A 21057-nucleotide genomic window follows, 5' to 3' on the forward strand; every position below is an offset into this window, starting at 1 on the left:
TCGAGCCCCGGGGCTGGCGAGGGCCTTTCTGTGTGGAGTTTGCATGTTCTCCCCGTGTCCGCGTGGGTTTCCTCCGGGTGCTCCAGTTTCCCCCGCAGTCCAAAGACATGCAGGTTAGGTTAACTGGTGACTCTAAATTGACCGTAGGTGTGAATGTGAGTGTGAATGGTTGTCTGTGTCTATGTGTCAGCCCTGTGATGACCTGGCAACTTGTCCAGGGTGTACCCCGCCTTTTGCCCATAGTCAGCTGGGATAGGCTCCAGCTTGCCTGCGACCCTGTAGAAGGATAAAGCGGCTAGAGATAATGAGATGAGATGAGATGATGTGATCCACCAACATTCAGCCACTCAGGACAAGGAAGTGTCTGACCGTTCATGGCAAAGCTATTTAGCAAGTTTCCTCACCGATGCCTCACAAATCATAAACAAATTCATTTGGTTACAGTCATGGGGTTAGAACATACTAACATACAGGACAATGTTTACTTCCTGGTACCTTTTCAAAAATCTAAGTGAAAAAAAGCCCCAAAACTTATATATATGAAATCATTTTTACTGTGAAGTTCTGTCCACCATACTTTTTTTTTTATTTTATTTGAAGTTTGAGGGAGCTGCCACACAGATTTATGGGTAATAGGCAGCATCGAGGCTACATCAAAGTTACCTTCAACTGGGGGCAGTTTAAAGGCATTTTAGAAAACAGGAAATGAGAGCTCGGTCCTTGATAAACATCTTCCTGAGGCAGCAGTTTCCTGTTTCGAGCGCACCCAGTGTGTGCATGTGTTTTGGGGGCGTGGCTTAGGAAAGAACACTGCAGGAAAGGCTCATATTAAATTTATTCCCAATTCTCCACTGTCCAACAGATACGTTTGAAATAATGCACGCTATCTGTGTTTATCTATAAATCAAATTTATATTTATTCACGAAATACATTTCACATAATGAATAATTAGGGGCGGCACGGTGGTGTAGTGGTTAGCGCTGTTGCCTCACAGCAAGAAGGTCCGGGTTCGAGCCCCGTGGCCGGCGAGGGCCTTTCTGTGCGGAGTTTGCATGTTCTCCCCATGTCCGCGTGGGTTTCCTCCGGGTGCTCCGGTTTCCCCCACAGTCCAAAGACATGCAGGTTAGGTTAACTGGTGACTCTAAATTGACCGTAGGTGTGAGTGTGAATGGTTGTCTGTGTCTATGTGTCAGCCCTGTGATGACCTGGCAACTTGTCCAGGGTGTACCCCGCCTTTCGCCCGTAGTCAGCTGGGATAGGCTCCAGCTTGCCTGCGACCCTGTAGAACAGGATAAAGCGGCTAGAGATAATGAGATGAGATTTACTGTTTGATCTCAAACACATTAAGAAACAAGAAATTGTTAATTGAAAAGCGTTCCAGGTGACTACCTCATGAAGCTGGTTAAGATAATGCCAATAGTGTGCCAATCAAGATAATGCCAATCAAGGTAAATGGTGGCTACTTTGAAGAATCTAAAATATGACACATATTTTGTTTTTAACACTTTTTGTTTACCACATAATTCCATATATGTTCCATGTTATTTCATAGTTTTGATGTCTTCAGTATTGTTCTACAATGTAGAAAATAGTCAAAATACGGAATAACCTGTGCATGAGTGGGGCGTCCAAATTTCTGAGCATATTCATTGCTGGCAATTAGTGATAATGAGCAATAATTGTTGAGTCTATCACAACTGAACATTAGAGTGCTGAGGGTAAAGAGCCTTACTTAAGGGCCCTCTGGCATTCTACTGTACTAGTGCTTGTCATGTTATATCAAGGAACATTCCTGGGACACCAAGTAATTTCTAATAAAGGGTACAACCCAGGTGGGACTTGAACCCACAATCCCCAGCTCCGGAGGCTGATGCCTTATCCATTAGGCCACTGGGTCTTGTGAATAAACGGAAAAAAACCTGTTATATAATTCATACTGCTCTTTCACAGTGGCTTCCATCTTATCATTATTCACATCACAGCGGGAAAACTATCTACCTCTAGATGGAGTAGGTCTTATGGCTTAAAAAAAAAAAGTTTGCATTTTCAAGAGATGTATTAGCAAAAGGCTTAGAAATCCATTATATTATAAACATTATGTTTATAATTAAATATGTAAGAAAGAAGACCACAAAGAGCCTCTGTATCAGAAAATAAAGGATGAGGAAATAAAACACAGTACTGAGAAATGTTGTTTTATTAAATTATACCATGGCTATGTAACAGCTCTTTAAAAAAAACAGATTATTAGGCTTTTCATCATTTCTCAGCAATAAATGTAACTGTAAACTGATATGTAATCACTGTCAAATTGCTGTGGTATAAAAGAAATAAAACATTTTGGACCTTGCTGTTGGTTTCTCAGGAGGGTTTATTTGCTATACTGCACTGTGGATTGGGCTTTCAAGGCTGTTACTGTGATAGTTGTTGGATAATAGATATTAAAAATCTATAAATAAAAAAACAACACACACACATACCTACAATGACATTGCATTGCCTTATTTCAAGAAAGAGCCTAGTGATTTTCTGAGCAGACATTGTGACTGTCTTGCACTTGATACAGCTCTCCAGCACACATCACAACTGCTAGTTTTACAAGGTGAGACAGCAGGTTTGGTCAATTCACCAACAGTGTGTAAAGCCTGACTAATGGCCCTTTTCCACTACCCTTTTTCAGCTCACTTCAGCCCGACACGGCTCGCGTTTCGACTATCTAAGAACAGCACGACTCAGCTCGCTTCAGCCCTGCTCAGCCCCCAAAACTCGCACGGTTTTGGAGTAGGGCTGAGGTGAGCCAAACCGAGCTGAGTGAGGCTAGGGGCGTGAGGAGACACTCCCCTGTGCACTGATTGGTGAGGAGGAGTGTCCTCATACACCCACACACGCCCCGCGAGCACGCTGGGATCTGTAAACACCATAAACCCGGAAGAAGGAGAATTACGAATTACGAGAATTATGAAGCCTTATACGCCTCGCCTCATCTATACGCTCTTGCCAGTATCTGTTGGCGTTGTCGGTGACAACAAGCCACAGCACCAAGACCAGCAACACTAACGACTCCATGTCCTCCATGTTTATTGTTTACTCTCCGGGTTGTGAGACTACCGCTTAAAAGGTCACTGATGTCACTGTTTGCGCCGCCTAACGACATCACCTGACGTCCACCCACTTTCGCTAACTCCACCCAATGTGTCCACCCACTTCCAGCCAGCACGGTTCAGCGCGGTTGTAGTCGAAATGCAACGCCAACAGCCCTGCTCAGCTCGACTCAGCCCAACTCAGCACGGCACGGCTCAGCCCAACTCAGCCGCATTGGTAGTGGAAAAGCGGCATTAGTCGCGCTTACATAAGCCTGTGTTCCCAACAACATTCTAGAAAAGTCTGAGAAATGAGGAGACCAATTGTTGTAGTTTTGAAAGGGAAATGTTGTCCCATTCTTGTCTGATATAAGATTTCAGTTGCTCAACAATTCAGGGTCTCCTTTGTCATATTTTTCACTTTATAATATGCCAGATGTTTTCAGTGGGTGGCAGGTCTGGACTGCAGGTAGGCCAGTTTAACACCCTGACTCTTTTAATACTATGAAGCCATGCACTTTTAATAGGTGCAGAATGTGGTTTGAGAGTATCTTGCTGAAATAAGCAAGATTTTCCCTGAAAAAGACATTGTCTGCATGACAGCATATGCTGCTCCAAACCCTGTATGTATTGTATAACAGACTGTTTCTATGTATAACAGACCATGTTTTGTCATGGAAATCTGAACTTCAAAAGTAGCCAAAAGTACACTTACATGAAAGAAGTTACCTGTAAAATCACCTTTATTACATTCACAATTTAAGCACTTGAGTGTTTTCTGGGGTGGCACGGTGGTGCAGTGGTTAGCGCTGTTGCCTCACAGCAAGAAGGTCTGGGTTCGAGCCCCGTGGCCGGCGAGGGCCTTTCTGTGCGGAGTTTGCATGTTCTGTCCGTGTGGGTTTCCTCCGGGTGCTCTGGTTTCCCCCACAGTCCAAAGACATGCAGGTTAGGTTAACTGGTGACTCTAAATTGACTGTAGGTGTGAATGGTTGTCTGTGTCTATGTGTCAGCCCTGTGATGACCTGGCGACTTGTCCAGGGTGTACCCCGCCTTTTGCCCGTAGTCAGCTGGGATAGGCTCCAGCTTGCCTGCGACCCTGTAGAAGGATAAAGCGGCTACAGATGATGAGATGAGATGAGTGTTTTCTGGGTGGCACGGTGGTGTAGTGGTTAGCACTCTCGCCTCACAGCAAGAAGGTCTGGGTTCGAGCCCAGTGGCTGGCGAGGGCCTTTCTGTGCGGAGTTTGCATGTTCTCCCCGTGTCCGCGTGGGTTTCTTTCCGGGTGCTCTGGTTTCCCCCAAAGACATGCAGGTTAGGCTAATTAGTGGCTCTAAATTGACCCTAGGTGTGAATGGTTGTTTGTCTCGGCGTCAGCCCTGTGATGACCTGGCGACTTGTTCAGGATGTACCCTGCCTCTCACCCACAGTCAGCTCCAGCTTGCCTGTGACCCTGTAGAACAGAATAAGTGACTACAGATAATGGCTGGGGGGCGGCACGGTGGTGTAGTGGTTAGCGCTGTCGCCTCACAGCAAGAAGGTCCTGGGTTTGAGCCCCGTGGCTGGCGAGGGCCCTTCTGTGTGGAGTTTGCATGTTCTCCCCATGTTTGCGTGGGTTTCCTCCAGGTGCTCCGGTTTCCCCCACAGTCCAAAGACATGCAGGTTAGATTAACTGGTGACTCTAAATTGACCGTGAGTGTGAACGGTTGTCTGTGTCTATGTGTCAGCCCTGTGATGACTTGGCGACTTGTCCAGGGTGTACCCCGCCTTTCACCCGTAGTCAGCTGGGATAGGCTCCAGCTTGCCTACGACCCTGTAGAACAGGATAAAGTGGCTAGAGATAATGAATGGATGGATGGATGGAGTGTTTTCTGGGTGGCACGGTGGTGTAGTGGTTAGCACTGTTGCCTCACAGCAAGAAGGTCCTGGGTTTGAGCCCAGTAGCTGGTGATGGCCTTTTTGTGTGGAGTTTGCATGTTCTTGCCGTGTCTGTGTGGGTTTCCTCCGGGTGCTCCGGTTTCCCCCACAGTCCAAAGACATGCAGGTTAGGTTAATTGGTGGCTTTAAATTAACCGTAGGTGTGAATGTGAGTGTCAGCCCTGTGATAACCTGGTGACTTGTCTAGGGTGTATCCCGCCTCTCGTCCATAGTCAGCTGGGATAGGCTCTAGCTTGCCTGCGACGCTGTAGAACAGAATAAGTGGCTACAGATAATGGATGGAGTGTTTTCTGGAATGCACTGAACTCTTAAAACTTCCACCATTAGTTTTTAAAGTCTGTCCTGCTTACAAGGGACCAACCCTAGAACCTCCCCAGAACAAAATGGCAGCTTCAACTGACTGGGTGCCCAATGCAGACTTCTCGTTGGCTGAAACATACCTTCCACTATCTTCAAAATAAAACAGACCTGCTCATATTTCATACCATATGGCATTTTAAGGGTTTTACAACACAATGGCAAGTCTGTGTTTGCCATACAAAGTGCCCTTATAATGATAAAAATCAGTGGTAAAGAAATGCAAGATGGTTACACACAAGATACGCTCAACATTTAAACTCATTAATTGTTCTTAGGCTCAGTTTAATGGAGCCTTTTGTCAGAAAACTATAAAACAAAGTATAATATCATAAATTCAGGCTAAATAATACAACATAATTTCTCCATGATCTGAGGAAAACATTTGTACCAAACTAATGCAGTTGTGTGTGTCAGGCCCATAAAATATTGGAATGAAATTGTATTGACTTTCTAAACTGGCTAACAAAGGAACATTCCACAGTCTGGCCTACTGACCCTTGGAAAGCAGAGCCTGGCACAAAAGATAAGTGTGGGCAGGGAAACAGAAATCCTAACATATTCTGATGCTCTAAACAGCAATCTCGAAGTATAAGATAATATTGCATGCTATGTACGTATAACAGACTGTTGCTATGGACCACGTAATTATCGGAAGCAATATAATAATTTTAAAATCAATAAAATCATTTTTAAATCAATATTTTGTGTCATTTTGATTTCTTAAGTAAGTAGCTGTGTAATAAATGGGATAATGTACATCAAACCAGTCATTATTATGAAATAAAGCCATTCTGGATGATTTAGTATCATCCTGTCAGGGTGTATTTTGCAGTAATGACAGGTTCACTGTACATTATCCCTAATTTATTACATGGCTCATTTGAATAGTCAAATCTGATTAGTCAATTACAGCATTCAGTAGATTGTTTTTTTTTAGTAGAAATACGGAGGTGATTATAAGAAATCATGTGCTGATTGGTCGAGATATCTGGATTATTTCTCGATAATTACCTCCAGCACCTCAGCAAAATTGCGGCCAAGCACTTCATCACAGTAACTGAGGAAGAATTACAAATTATGAAAGAAAATGCTGCTCCTTAAAGCACTAACGATGCTACAAAGTTTGGTCTTAAACTATTCAAAGGTAAGGTGGAATTGTGATTTATTTTATGGATTTCAAAACAAAGTATTTTATGTGACTTGATGTAGATAAGTGACACAAGTCTGTGTGCATTACATTTGCATGCTGATTTTGAAGATCGAAATAAATTATTTTTTAAATATGATTTTAAAAAATAATCACCTGTGCATTTATACTAAAACAATTATCTGCCTCAGGCTCAGTGAATATCGGTAAATAATAACCTTGACTTCGTCTCAGTTATTATTCACCGATATTCACCTCACCTTCGGCGAATAATTGTTAAATATTAGATAAATTTGGCCATATTCAAGCTATATCAATTTCATATATCACTTTTTGCACTGTTATCTGTCACAGACAAAACAAAAATGATCAGTAGGCCTAACTGTGTTTATATTACAGAAACCACAGGTGAAATAAAGTTGTATATGTGGCCTTTGGCGAATAATTGTTAAATAACAGACCGTTGTTAAGTATAACAGATTATTGCTTTGGACCATGTCATTAGCGGAAGCAATAAATCATGTATCCGTCCATCTTCGACCGCTTATCTGGATCCGGGTCGCGGGGGTAGCAGCCTAAGCAGAGCAGCCCAGACTTCCCTCTCCCCGGCCACCTCCACCAGCTCTTCCGGGGGAATACCGAGGCATTCCCAGGCCAGCCAAAAGATGTAATCTCTCCAGCGTGTCCTGGGTCTGCCCCGGGGTGTCCGGGGCATACCCAGAAAACCTCCCTTGGGAGGCGTCCAGGGGGCATCCTAACAAGGTGCCCGAGCCACCTCAACTGATTCCTTTTGATGTGGAGGAGCAGCGGTTCTACTCCGACTCTCTCCCGAATGACCAAGTTTCTCACCCTGTCTCTAAGGGAGAGCCCAGCCACCCTGCAGAGAAAACTCATTTCTACCGCTTGTATCCGCGATCTCATTCTTTCAGTTACTACCCATAGCTCGTGACCATAGGTGAGAGTGGGAATGTAGATGGACTAGTAAATTAAGAGCTTTGCCTTTTGGCTCAGCTCTATCTTTATCACAACAGACCGGTTTAGCGTCTGCATCACTGCTGACGCTGACCCGATCCGTCTGTCCAACTCCTGCTCCCCCTTACCCTCACTTGTGAACAAAACCCAGAGATACCTAAAGTGGAGGAGAAGCATCCATCCATTATCTGTAGCCGCTTATCCTGTCCTACAGGGTCGCAGGCAAGCTGGAGCCTATCCCAGCTAACTATGGGCGAAAGGCGGGGTACACCCTGGACAAGTCGCCAGGTCATCGCAGGGCTGACACATAGACACAGACAACCTTTAGAAAGTCTTCCAATTTCATGGAACACATTTTGATACACAAATAACCATGACCAACAAATGAATATGTTTCATTCATCTCTAGCCACTTTATCCTGTTCTACACCCGGAGGAAACCCACACAGACACGGAGAGAACATGCAGACTCCACACAGAAAGGCCCTCGCCAGCTACTGGGCTCAAACCCAGGACCTTTTTGCTGTGTGGCGACAGTGCTAACCACTACACCACTGTGCCACCCAGAAAACAAACAAACAAACAAACAAAAAATCCATCCATTATCCTGTTCTACAGGGTCGCAGGCGGGGTACACCCTGGACAAGTCGCCAGGTCATCACAGGGCTGACACATAGACACAGACAACCACTCACACTCACATTCACACCTACGGTCAATTTAGAGTCACCAGTTAACCTAACCTGCATGTCTTTGGACTGTGGGGGAAACCGGAGCACCCGGAGGAAACCCACGCGGACACGGGGAGAACATGCAAACTCCGCACAGAAAGGCCCTCGCCGGCCCCGGGGCTCGAACCTGGACCTTCTTGCTGCGAAGCAACAGCACTAACCACTACACCACCGTGCCACCCCCCAATGAATATGTATGACATGCAAATTTATCTATGATGTCACTTGGCGACTTTTAGATTGCTCGAGCAAATCTGCTCTAGTTTCCCCTGAACAGAGTTGGCAGCACTGTGTTCAGTGCACTAATGGACTTTTACCTCAGGTGATGGCAGGCTGTGGATGATGCTAACTAATAAGTCTTTCGAATTTGTCAGAAAGCTCATTAATAATACCCGAAAAACAGAGACGAGGGAATTCAATTCAGCACAGACCAGTTATTCATCTGTCCTGACTGTGAACCAGGAGGAGTTTGAACAGCACAGTATAATTTTTAAAAGTATGGATTTGTACTGATGTGCAAAATTAGCAACTAAGTCGAAACTGAAGTCTATAAAGAAACACAAAAAGGTAAGTAAACCCTGAGGCCCAGTACAGCTCAGTGTTTACCTGATTAGCCTGAGAGGTGACTGGCTAACCTGTTAGCTAGCTATTTCACAAGGCTAGCTAGTTCATTTATTTATGCTTTTTTAAATTATAATTCACGAATGTGCTATATATTGGTTTGGAATAACTAATAAACTTCATACTAATATAATCCTATTAGTGTTTACTCTGTTCTGACTGCTGACTTTAGCTTGTGAAATGCTAACTGAAATCCTAAAGGCGCACCTGAAGCTAAGCTAATTTCTGACTCAGCATTTTGTGTTCAGACTGATGCTTAAAGAACTGACATTTTGAACTGTAAATGTAAGACTGGCCCCTCACTACAGGGTTTGGGGTCTGATTTGGCCCTTTCCGATAATCTCAGTTTCAGAAGTCGATAATCTGCCCAAATAATCCTGAAGGGTTACAGACATCACCTCAGGTCACTGACTGGATCCGAGCCTCACAGATTTAGCATACTTGCTAACTTTTGGGTTGTTTTACAATCAGGGTACAAAGTTTGTGTCACAGGGGTCCAAAATTCAAATTGATTCAAACTGGTTCTTGTACCAGTTTTTAAATGAAGGACAAGTTAAAGAACAGATTTCAGGTAATTTTTTGACATACACTTAGGGTTGCCACCATTCAGAAATGAAATAATGGACACGGGGCCCATGGGGTGGGGTGCTCACAGCAGTGGAATGTTTTATTTTGTAGGTGTTTTTAGTAAAGGGGTGATCAAGAAAGCAATTACTCATACTTAAAGTTTGAAATGCCTTATTGCCAATGCTGTAAAAATATATAATGTACAAGTGGGCAACAATGAACTTTTAAAATATAATCTAAATATATTGAGAACCAGTGCTGTCGCCTCACAGCAAGAAGGTCCTGGGTTCGAGCCCCGTGGCCGGCGAGGGCCTTTCTGTGCGGAGTTTGCATGTTCTCCCCGTGTCCGCATGGGTTTCCTCCGGGTGCTCCGGTTTCCCCCACAGTCCAAAGACATGCAGGTTAGGTTAACTGGTGACTCTAAATTGACCGTAGGTGTGAATGTGAGTGTGAATGGTTGTCTGTGTCTATGTGTCAGCCCTGTGATGACCTGGCGACTTGTCCAGGGTGTACCCCGCCTTTCGCCCGTAGTCAGCTGGGATAGGCTCCAGCTTGCCTGCGACCCTGTAGAACATGCGTGCTCGCGGGGCGTGTGTGGGCATGTGAGGACACTCCTCCTCACCAATCAGTGCACAGGGGAGTGTCTCCTCACGCCCCTAGCCCCACTCGGCTCGGTTTGGCTCGCTTCAGCCCCATTCCAAAACCGTGCGAGTTTTGGGTGCTGGGTAGGGCTGAAGCGAGCTGAGTCGTGCTGCTCTGAGGTAGTCGAAACGCGAGCCGTGTCGGGCTGAAGTGAGCTGAAAAAAGGTAGCGGAAAAGGGCCAATAGACACAGACAACCATTCACACTCACATTCACACCTACGGTCCGTTTAGAGTCACCAGTTAACCTAACCTGCATGTCTTTGGACTGTGGGGGAAACCGGAGCACCCGGAGGAAACCCACGCGGACACGGGGAGAACATGCAAACTCCACACAGAAAGGCTGTGGGCTCAAACCCAGAACCTTCTTGTTGTGAGGTGACAGTGCTAACCACTACACCACTGTTCTGCCATTTATTATTACTACTACTACTAGACCACTATGTAGTGAGCACATTTGGTATTTGGCCTAACTTAAAAATTGGTGGATTTTATGGAATGAAGTGATCTCGTACCCCTTTTCGACCAACAGGGAATGGGTTTCGTTCTAGTTCATGCACCACATTTTGAACCGTTCAGAGCATTTAGACCAAAAATAAATTGGTTCATAACCTAAAAAGTTGGTTCCCAGCTGGAACCAAAACATAGCTGGTGTTTCCAGCACGAACTGTGGCATCATCAGTGGGCGTGTCATTAGTTTGTAGAGGAAATGGAGCACAGTAATGAAGCACGCAACAGAAAAGGATACATCTTCAGAAAAAAATGGACTGAAAACAAATATCTGCAAAACAGAACACAACCTTGCAGGTAATCAGTGCACTTTACCATCTTGTTACTACTGTTTACGCCGATGTGCATTGTGTAACACCCTCCATTCATGACACATACTTAGATTAGATAAAACTTTATTGATCCCTTTGGGCGGGTTCCCTCAGGGAAATTAACTTTACAACGGTTCTGCTCAAAACTGGTTAAAACATGGGACGGTTTGCTAACTGGCACCAAGGTTCAAAGAATCCTGAATGGAACCAGTTCAAGAACCCATTCCCTACTGGTTGAAAAGGGTATCAGTGATTTTGACTGTGCCATTATTGTTGGCTTGTGTTCCTGACTCGTGAATCGCCTACACTGCCATCTACTGGATGCTTGTGTTAGAACAACCGCAGCTTATCTGTTTCTTGAAATCAAGTTGTCTGTTGCAAATCATGAGTCGCACTTCTGTCATTTTTGGCACACAGACATGAGAGAGAAAGTGTGTAAAAATAAGACTATGCTCCTGAGCGTTCAGAATGCAAGTTACAAACACAAACCCTGTGTTACGGTCTTGTATGAAATTAGGAGTACGCTTTGTGTTTTTTTGCAGATCGGAAGTTACAGTTGCAAACTCCAGAATGTGGTTTCATAAGTTGTGAATTACAATTGTTACAATAGTGCTTCACTTTAACAGTTCTCTGTTTACAAGCACAAATCATACTCTCTGCTTATTTGTATCGTAGGGCGGCACGGTGGTGTAGTGGTTAGCACGGTCGCCTCACAGCAAGAAGATTCCGGGTTCGAACCCAGCAGCCGGCGAGGGCCTTTCTGTGTGGAGTTTATATGTTCTCCCCGTGTCTGTGTGGGTTTCCTCCGGGTGCTCTGGTTTCCCCCACAATCCAAAGACATGCAGTTAGGTTAACATGGGGTGGCCTTGGGCTGAAGTGCCCTTGAGCAAGGTACCTGACCCCTGACTGCTCCCCGGGCGCTCTGGTGTGGCTGCCCACTGCTCTGGGTGTGCGTGTGTGTTCACTGCTTCAGATGGGTTAAATGCAGAGGATGAATTTCACTGTGCATGTGATAAATAAAGGTTTCTTCTACTGAAAGCACGATTCTACCTTTTATATAATACACACAAGCCCTAAAACATTGATGGAAAGCATAGTTTTAAACTCTCCTGTTATATTTATGTTATAACAGGACAGATAGAGAGCAGGTATGTCCTGTGTTGGTCAAGAGAAGCAGAAGGATGACGGTGAGCAGCAGAACGTGAGAAGGAGAGCGCTGCTGCAGACCCGACATCGGGCCACAATTGCGGATCTTTTCGAGGCACTGAAAAATATGGTGTGTCCATCCAGTCAGTCCAGTCAGAACGGTGAAGCTTCTTCTAATCAAGGAAGTCCTGCCAAGGTGAGGAAAACAGGGAGAGTTGGTTCATAGAGACTACATGTACGGTAGTTCATCATACACTTAAGAAAGCTCATTAGTTTTTGGCACAAACAAAAATCATAGTTTGTAAATCATGGTTCTATCACAGGGCATGTCTGTCATACAGTTACCATAACTACGACAGTGAAACAACAGTGCTAACTTGTATTATTATTATTACACTATTATTTTGGCTAGGAATAAAACAATGAGGTGTGCTGTTATGTATATTTTATTACTCTTACACTGTCGTAATGTGCCAATAATTAACGTGTGATCTGAATTTTAACCCTACCTAGTTACCTTTAATTTTGTAGAACATCCATGAGACAGGTTGGTTCATTTTATAGCTTTGTTGTTATCGCAGCCATAAACAGTTGTTCCTTCATTATCTTTCTCTCTCTCGAAGTCTCTTTTTTTTTTTCCTCTCTCTCTCTTTTTAAATTAATGAGACAAAAATAAACAGGGTGGCACAGTGGTGTAGTGGTTAGCGCTGTCGCCTCACAGCAAGAAGGTCCTGGGTTCGAGCCCCGGGGCCGGCGAGGGCCCTTCTGTGCGAAGTTTGCATGTTCTCCCCGTGTCCGCATGGGTTTCCTCCGGGTGCTCCGGTTTCCCCCACAGTCCAAAGACATGCAGGTTAGGTTAACTGGTGACTCTAAATTGACCGTAGGTGTGAATGTGAGTGTGAATGGTTGTCTGTGTCTATGTGTCAGCCCTGTGATGACCTGGCGACTTGTCCAGGGTGTACCCCGCCTTTCGCCCGTAGTCAGCTGGGATAGGCTCCAGCTTGCCTGCGACCGTGTAGAAGGATAAAGTGGCTAGAGATAATGAGATGAGATGAAAAATAAACAGCTTGTCATGTAACAGAGAAGCCTGAAAGTTGAGTCCGCTGTTCTGAAGACTTTAATACGGTGGAAAACGTACAGACTGTTACAAAGCTCTTTCGTAAATGTGAAATAAACATCGCCTTTCACAAAGCAGTTTCATATCAATGCTTATACATGACATTTTCTTTGTTAAATACACCATAATTTATTTTATTCGTGTTAGATTATGTAGAGGGCGGCACGGTGGTGTAGTGGTTAACACTGTCACCTCACAGCAAGAGGGTCATGGGTTCGAGCCCTGTGGCTGGCAAGGGCCTTTCTGTGCGGAGTTTGCATGTTCTCCCCGTGGGTTTCCTCCAGGTGCTCCGGTTTCCCCCACAGTCCAAAGACATGCAGGTTAGGTTAACTGGTGACTCTAAATTGACTGTAGGTGTGAATGTGAGTGTGAATGGTTGTCTGTGTCTATGTGTCAGCCCTGTGATGACCTGGTGACTTGTCCAGGGTGTACCCCGCCTTTCACCCATAGTCAGCTGGGATAGGCTCCAGCTTGCCTGCGACCCTGTAGAACAGGATAAAGCGGCTAGAGATAATGGATGGATGGTGTAGAACATCTGTCATATAAGTTTCTGTGAATTAGCTGTTTGTGGTCATGTTTTAGAACAAGTGCATTAATAATTATTAAAAAAAACCCTAAACCTATTATTTGAATTACAGCTGACCAATCAGATTTGAGAATTCATCATTTCTATGGTATAAAAGACAACAATAGTAAATGAAAGCAAAACATTTGACCATAGACCACTGTACTGTAGTACTGTAGTACAGCGGCAGTGTAATAGTTAAATGTCTAATACACATAGTTTACATAGTCCTCCAAACGTCAAGGTTTAACACACAGTAAGTATTTGAAATACCACAGTAAAAGTACAGGTATATATTCAGGTTCATATAACCATAGTTAATATAAAGTTACCATAGAGTACCTTTGTAAAACTATAGAAAAAATACAATATGAAGTCTTATAAGGATATTACCAATGTAAATCTACAGGATGTACTACTATTACAACTGCTCATAATAATAGTAATAATAATAATGAGTGAACTTAAGAGAATATGTTAAAGAATATCCATCTCATTATCTGTAGCCGCTTTATCCTGTTCTACAGGGTCGCAGGCAAGCTGGAGCCTATCCCAGCTGACTACGGGCGAAAGGCGGGGTACACCCTGGACAAGTCGCCAGGTCATCACAGGGCTGACACATAGACACAGACAACCATTCACACTCACATTCACACCTACAGTCAATTTAGAGCCACCAGTTAACCTAACCTGCATGTCTTTGGACTGTGGGGGAAACCGGAGCACCCGGCTCGGCCACTGGGCTCAAACCCACGACCTTCTTGCTGTGAGGCAACAGTGCTAACCATTACACCAACATGCCACCTGTTAAAGAATATATTTAAGAGCATATGGTAAGGCATTGACCTGATTTTTGATGGCTTTTGCGACTGCATGCTTGTATGTCTGAACGACGAACCTGTCCCACCACATGGAAGTGCAAGGCAACGTATCTCATAAACACTTGATCACCGGATTACGAAATTTGTACGGTATCTTTATTTACATAAGATAGATGGTTTTTATCCAGCTCTTATTTTTAATTTGCTTTTTAAAAAATAACGTGGGATTATTTACTAACACATTTTACACTCATCAGGAGCTCTGCTTTTAGGCAGTAAGTAAATGAATAAGGATAAGTTTAATTTATATAGCGCCCTTCTCACACCCAAGGTCGCTTTACAGTTACAAAATCAAACAGCAGTATTTCTGAGCAGTAAATATCCATCCATTATCTATACCACTTATCCTTCAGGGTTGTGGGGAAGCTGGAGCCAATCCCAGCTGAATTCAGGCGAGAGACACCCTGGGCAGGTCTTCGATCTATCGCAGGGCTAACACGGAGACAAACAACCATTCACATTCACGGGCAATTTAGGTAGACAGTTGACCTAATCCACTTGTCTTTGGGCTGTGGGAGGAAACCAGACGAAACCCACATAGGCATGAGAACATGCAGGCTCCATACAGAAAGACCCCAGTCAACTGTGAGATTCGAACCCAGAACCTTTTTGCTGTGAGGTGACGGTGCTAACCACTGCACCACTCTAAGCAGGAAATATACACATTAAAATCAGACACACTTCCCAACACATGTAATGTGAACTGAAGGATGTAACTTTGATTTCTTTCTCAAGTTTGACTGAGAATAAACGTTTGGAGATGATGATGATGATGATGGTTTTTGCAGTGGAAGATCCTAGATCATGCCATGGGATTTCTTCTGGAGAAGGAGGCTTACCTGAGCAAACTCCTTGTACTGAAAGGTCTCTCTCTCTCTCTCTCTCTCTCTCACTCACACACACACTTGTCTTACTATCCTTATGAGGACTTTTTGTGACATTAATGCAGGTGTTGAATTCTATGCAAAACCTCTGGATGTGTTTTTGTTTGACTGAGTCACTTGTTTGTCTAGATCTTACATGTTATGTCTCATGACTAAATTTCTCACTTTTCTAGAAGCTTATCTTGATGATGATGGAGGACCGAAGAGTTTGGAAGACGTGCGAGATCAGTATAGGAGGCGCTTTTCTAAACATGAGTAAGAATGCCCGTAGTTTTTATTAAGTATCACAAGATGGCAGCAGACACACACAGTAAAAATGGCATTGTACGGTTCTAATTCTGCTCTTACAGACTGTATTAGACTTTGTCATTATACACTAGAGGACATTTTGTAAGACTCCTCATTCATTCAGCTGTGACATTTTGTCCTCTGAGTTTGGGTTCTTTGCTGCATAATTAAAGTTTCATCAGATCCATTTTTGCAGTGATTATTTATTGTTCTTGTTAACATTTTCCCTGAAGCAGTTTGCACATCAGGACACACAGCTGTAGAGCTTGGGTACCTGATGTAAATGAGGACCACGAGAACAGTGAGGTGGACTTAACTGATGAAGAAACGGACGAGCTGCTTCAGTCCCAGTCATCTGGGTCATCTGTCCACAACATCCAGGAGTTTGAGGGGTGAGTTATGGGCCTTTTCCACTACCCTTTTTCAGCTCACTTCAGCCCAACACGGCTCACGTTTCGACTACCTCAGAGCAGCACGACTGAGCTCACTTCAGCCTTACTCAGCACCCAGAACTCGCACGGTTTTGGAGTGGGGCTGAAGTGAGCCCAACCGAGCCGAGTGGGGCTAGGGGCGTGAGGAGACACTCCCCTGTGCACTGATTGGTGAGGAGGAGTGTCCTCACATGCCCACACACGCCCCGCGAGCACGCTGGGAACCACCATCTGTAAACACCGTAAACCCGGAAGAAGAAGAATTACAACAAATTATGCGCCTCGCCTCATCTATACGCTCTTGCCAGTATCTGTTGGCGTTGTCGGTGACAACAAGCCACAGCACCAAGACCAGCAACACTAACGACTCCATGTCCTCCATGTTTATTGTTTACTATACGGGGCGTGAGATTACCGCTTAAAAGATCACTGATGTCACTGTTTGCGCCGCCTAACGACATCACGTGACGTCCACCCACTTTCGCTAACTCCACCCAATGTGTCCACCCACTTCCAGCCAGCACGGTTCAGCGCGGTTGTAGTCGAAATGCAACCCCAACAGCCCCACTCAGCTCGACTCAGCACGGCTCAGCCCAACTCAGCACCGCACGGCTCAGCCCAACTCAGCCGCGTTGGTAGTGGAAAAGCCCCATTAAGATAGACAGACAGACAGACAGACAGACAGACAGACAGAGTGAGTGAGCTCCTTAGCACAGATCCTACCACTTGTCTCCATGATTGTATTCGAAGGACAATCACCATTCTTCCAAAAGATATTCTATCCAGGCTTTCGTCTAAACGGGGGAACAGGGGCGCTGCGCCCTCTTACTCTCTGCGTGCGCCCCCTTACCGACTCCGTGAAAACATCCCAGCAACACTACGTGACAATGTGTCTGATCATCAAATACGTTATAATTGCTCCAAAAATATTCCAATCATAGTAGATACACCGCCAGACGGTGCAAAAACAATCCGAATTGGCGTTTTCCAGACTGAGGCGCCATGTTGTTTAGTTGTTTACTTGTCGCGGCTGCTCTCGCGAGATTTGACATGGGTTACATACAAGGTCAGCTGACTTGTAGAGTGAGATTTCTCGAGACCGAATGACCTTTCACCCACCAGCACGGGAGCTTTTGACAGAAGTAGTTCGCGAGTTGTTTTTGTTGACACTTGGGCATTTAAAGATGTCGTCATCCCGCGGCACGAAGCGGAAGAAAGCCAAAGACTGTCCGGGGCAGAAGAAGATTACTTCTTTCTTTTTCAATGTTGACAGACAATTTGTTACAATTTCCCTCTCAGATAGCCTCAGAATGTCCCATTGGAGCATTTTTCAAAGGCTTTGCACGGCAGGGGGGGACAACTGGCACCATCTCCCCCCCCCCCCGCTTCGTTCCCTCGCTATGGTGAGCGCCCTCATACTAAATTTTTCGAGAAAAAACCCTGATATCTGTTGGTGTTTTGATGATAGTGGAGAACGCGGCCTCCAAAATCTGCCATAGGCATTCTGCTGGGTTGCGTTCATATGCCATAGCATTTGATTTATGTGATTTTAATTCTTATAATACATAGGGCCAAATTACTCAATTCTGATTGGTCATTCAAGGAGGGCTTTTTTTTCCTTAACACAGGGCCTTATTTCTGAAATGCTATTGGCTAGTTCGTTGCTTGGTTACTTGGTTAAATTTATACCGATGAATAGTATTTGTAATTCCTTTTAGATCAAGCATAGAGTTTTCTTGCATTTAGCAATCAGCTTTTGTAAAGAAGTTCCAATAAAATTTTGTAAACCACTTTCAAAATCCTCATGTCGTGTCGCCGTGTCATGATGAAAGACGCTTTAGAAACTGATTCAAATGTGCAAGATAGTCTCGCGCCCTGATTGGTTCAGAAAACGTGAATGACAAATGTTATGAACTTGAATGGGTATGAATTTGTTCCTATATATTATAAACAAGCAATCGTATGGGTCTTCGTAAAATTAAGGATCAATTTCACTTGTGATTTCAAAGTTTTGAAATGTTCAAAACTTTGAAATCACTCGTGAAATTAAATTTACAAATTCAACCCACGCGGACAACATGCAAACTCCGCACAGAAAGGCCCTCGCCGGCCACGGGGCTTGAACCCGGACCTTCTTGCTGTGAGGTGACAGCGCTAACCACTACACCACCGTGCCGCCCCATCATGCTCAGTCATAATAAATTTGTATAGATTTGCAGTGACGTGTCCCTCTAACGGAATAACCGAACCAAAACCATGCCAGCAAAATCCCACAGCATAACCGAGCTACCAGTTTTTCCTTTCTTTTGACATATAATGTTATTTTTAGCCACTGTGTTTTTTGCGATTCTGGAACGCTCGAGTGCCACATGTGGACAGTTTGTATTGTGAGGTACCGTGAGGCTGCTTGAACAAATTAATATTGATTGACTTTGAATGAAATGTGTTTTTTGTTTGCCTCGATCAGTGTCAGTCTGAGTAAAGATAAAAAATAACAAGATCAGTGTGAAGTGAGAATCGTAAGATCAGCGGAGTCTGATAAATGCATTTATTTTACCAGGAGAGTCCAGTTAATAAAATTAAGAAAACCTGATCGGGAGACACAGTTGGACTTGTGTTTTGGGATTTATTTAAGGGCTCAGGTTCTTATGTTTGAATAAAATCCTAAACTTTGTTAAAATTTGCCTTGCTGCTTCTGTGCATACTTTTTATGGAGAAAGTGAAGGATATTTAAAATAATTTAAAAGTAAATAAGCCTGTAGATGTCACTTCTGCGTGGCGGGAGAGTTTGACGTTCTGCTACGAATGTGAAAAGGGATAAAGTTTGCATTTAAAAATTGTGATTATATTTGAGCTTTACGACTGCACTTTAGTCAACATTTGTTTTTAAATGTGTTTTACAAAGATATTTGACTTGACTTTAAAGATTGCAGTCCAGTTCCAAAGAAAGACACCACACACAATGATTGTCTAAATGCAAGTGCTGTTTATTGCTTTAATTGAAGCAATTTATTGATTGCATTTAATTTAATATGCAAGATTAAAATGTCATTAATTTTAATATGCAAAATGATAAATTAGAACTAAAACCATAACTATAACAACCTAACAACTCTAATGTTGTTTCAGCCATTATTATTATTATTTTAGGGGCGGCATGGTGGTGTAGTGGTTAGCGCTGTCGCCTCACAGCAAGAAGGTCCGGGTTCGAGCCCCGTGGCCGGCGAGGGCCTTTCTGTGTGGAGTTTGCATGTTGTCCGCGTGGGTTTCCTCCGGGTGCTCCGGTTTCCCCCACAGTCCAAAGTAGGGGTGGGCAAAATTATCGATACGGCAATATATCGCGATACTTTGTCTTCCGATTCAATATTGATACTCAAAATTTGAATATCGATATTTTTTCAAATAATAAATCATGTTTCAGACGGGTTGTAAATCCAGTACGACTTCCGCACCTCCGCTCCGCAAGGTGTCGCTGTGCCACTACCTCACTGCAAGGCACTCTTCGTCTTCTCTTTTTTCCCCGGTGGTTGCAGTGAGGAAAAAAAAACAAGCAAGCATGGCTGTTAATGTAAACCTAGAGACGCCGCCGAACTTTAAGGCAGATGTTTGGAGGCACTTTGGATTCCAAAGGAAAGGAGAAAAAAAAAACAGTGAGCCGGACAAAGAGTACTCACTTTGCAAAACCTGTTTCGCTCCAATTAGATATTCAGGTAACACAACAAACTTGCGAATTTACTTAGCACGACGCCACCCCGACATATTAGCTCAGCCGGAGCCGCTGAAACCCAACCTGAAGCAAACTACACTGGACAGCGCCAAAGTCCTCCCGTCTACTTCAGTGATGTGTGACTTACTGTAACTGTGAACTTAATTTTGTCATTTAAGGCCAAAGGCAAGAAGCTGCACTTTATTTTGCATTTTCAATTTTAGTGTGTGTGACACACTGCATTTTATTTTGAGTATTTACTCAAAGTTCAGAAGAAACGTGATTCACTGAGGTTTCAATTCAGTTTCAGTGTGTGGACGCTGACCCACACTGCACTTTGTTTCATAATTGTGCTCAGGGAGACTAAGATGCACACTGCACTTTTCAATGTGTTCCAGACAGTGTGTTGTTCCTGCAAATATGTTGTAACTTGCACTTGTATAGTTACAATAAAATGGCATGGATAATTAGAATTACATTGTTTTGACTCAGTTTGTCCCATGAATTATCACTATCATCTGATGTACATACAACTCGGATTTTAAGATGCATAATGCGTTTACATTTTTCAGTGAACTATGTAGAATATCGCAGTATCGTATCGTGACTCAAGTATCGTGATGCGTATCGTATCGTGACTCAAGTATCGTGATGCGTATTGTATCGTGAGGTCCTTGGCAATACCCACCCCTAGTCCAAAGACATGCAGGTTAGGTTAACTGGTGACTCTAAATTGACCGTAGGTGTGAATGTGAGTGTGAATGGTTGTCTGTGTCTATGTGTCAGCCCTGTGATGACCTGGCGACTTGTCCAGGGTGTACCCCGCCTTTCGCCCATAGTCAGCTGGGATAGGCTCCAGCTTGCCTGCGACCCTGTAGAAGGATAAAGCGGCTACAGATAATGAGATGAGATGATATTACTATTTTAGAATATTGACTACTGACAGACTTTTCAGAAGTCCTGTCCATCCAGCAGTCAGTCTGTGTTTAATAATATAATTTCTTGTTTTATATAAAAGGGCAAACATTTATAGCGTATTATAAATCATTATATTTAAACTATGAACTATTTTAAGACTCCTTAATAACTTGGTTATTATCTCTAAAACAGTTGGAATGATCTTAAGCTGGTTAAATAAGATCCCGAGCATGTAAATGCCCTGC

At 43.8% G+C, this 21057-nt stretch overlaps 1 protein-coding gene and 1 non-coding gene across 2 annotated transcripts in view; one reads left to right on the forward strand and one right to left on the reverse strand.

The window, feature by feature from the left end:
* Positions 1 to 1825: 1825 nt before the first annotated feature.
* On the reverse strand, positions 1826 to 1898 carry trnar-ccg (transfer RNA arginine (anticodon CCG)). The gene has a single exon. It is a non-coding gene; the product is annotated as a tRNA-Arg (tRNA).
* An 8877-nt stretch (positions 1899 to 10775) lies between these two features.
* The window catches only part of LOC132870087 (stimulated by retinoic acid gene 8 protein-like), a 32177-nt gene continuing 21895 nt past the window's right edge, over positions 10776 to 21057 (forward strand). The window contains exons 1-5 of the mRNA XM_060903629.1: positions 10776 to 10862; positions 12009 to 12218; positions 15374 to 15449; positions 15643 to 15724; positions 15991 to 16149. Coding sequence (XP_060759612.1) covers positions 12027 to 12218; positions 15374 to 15449; positions 15643 to 15724; positions 15991 to 16149 — 509 coding nt within the window. The 5' untranslated portion in view covers positions 10776 to 10862; positions 12009 to 12026. The remainder of the gene's footprint in view (positions 10863 to 12008; positions 12219 to 15373; positions 15450 to 15642; positions 15725 to 15990; positions 16150 to 21057) is intronic.

The sequence above is a fragment of the Neoarius graeffei genome, chromosome 21, assembly GCF_027579695.1.
Source record: "Neoarius graeffei isolate fNeoGra1 chromosome 21, fNeoGra1.pri, whole genome shotgun sequence".
Classification (NCBI taxonomy): domain Eukaryota; kingdom Metazoa; phylum Chordata; class Actinopteri; order Siluriformes; family Ariidae; genus Neoarius; species Neoarius graeffei.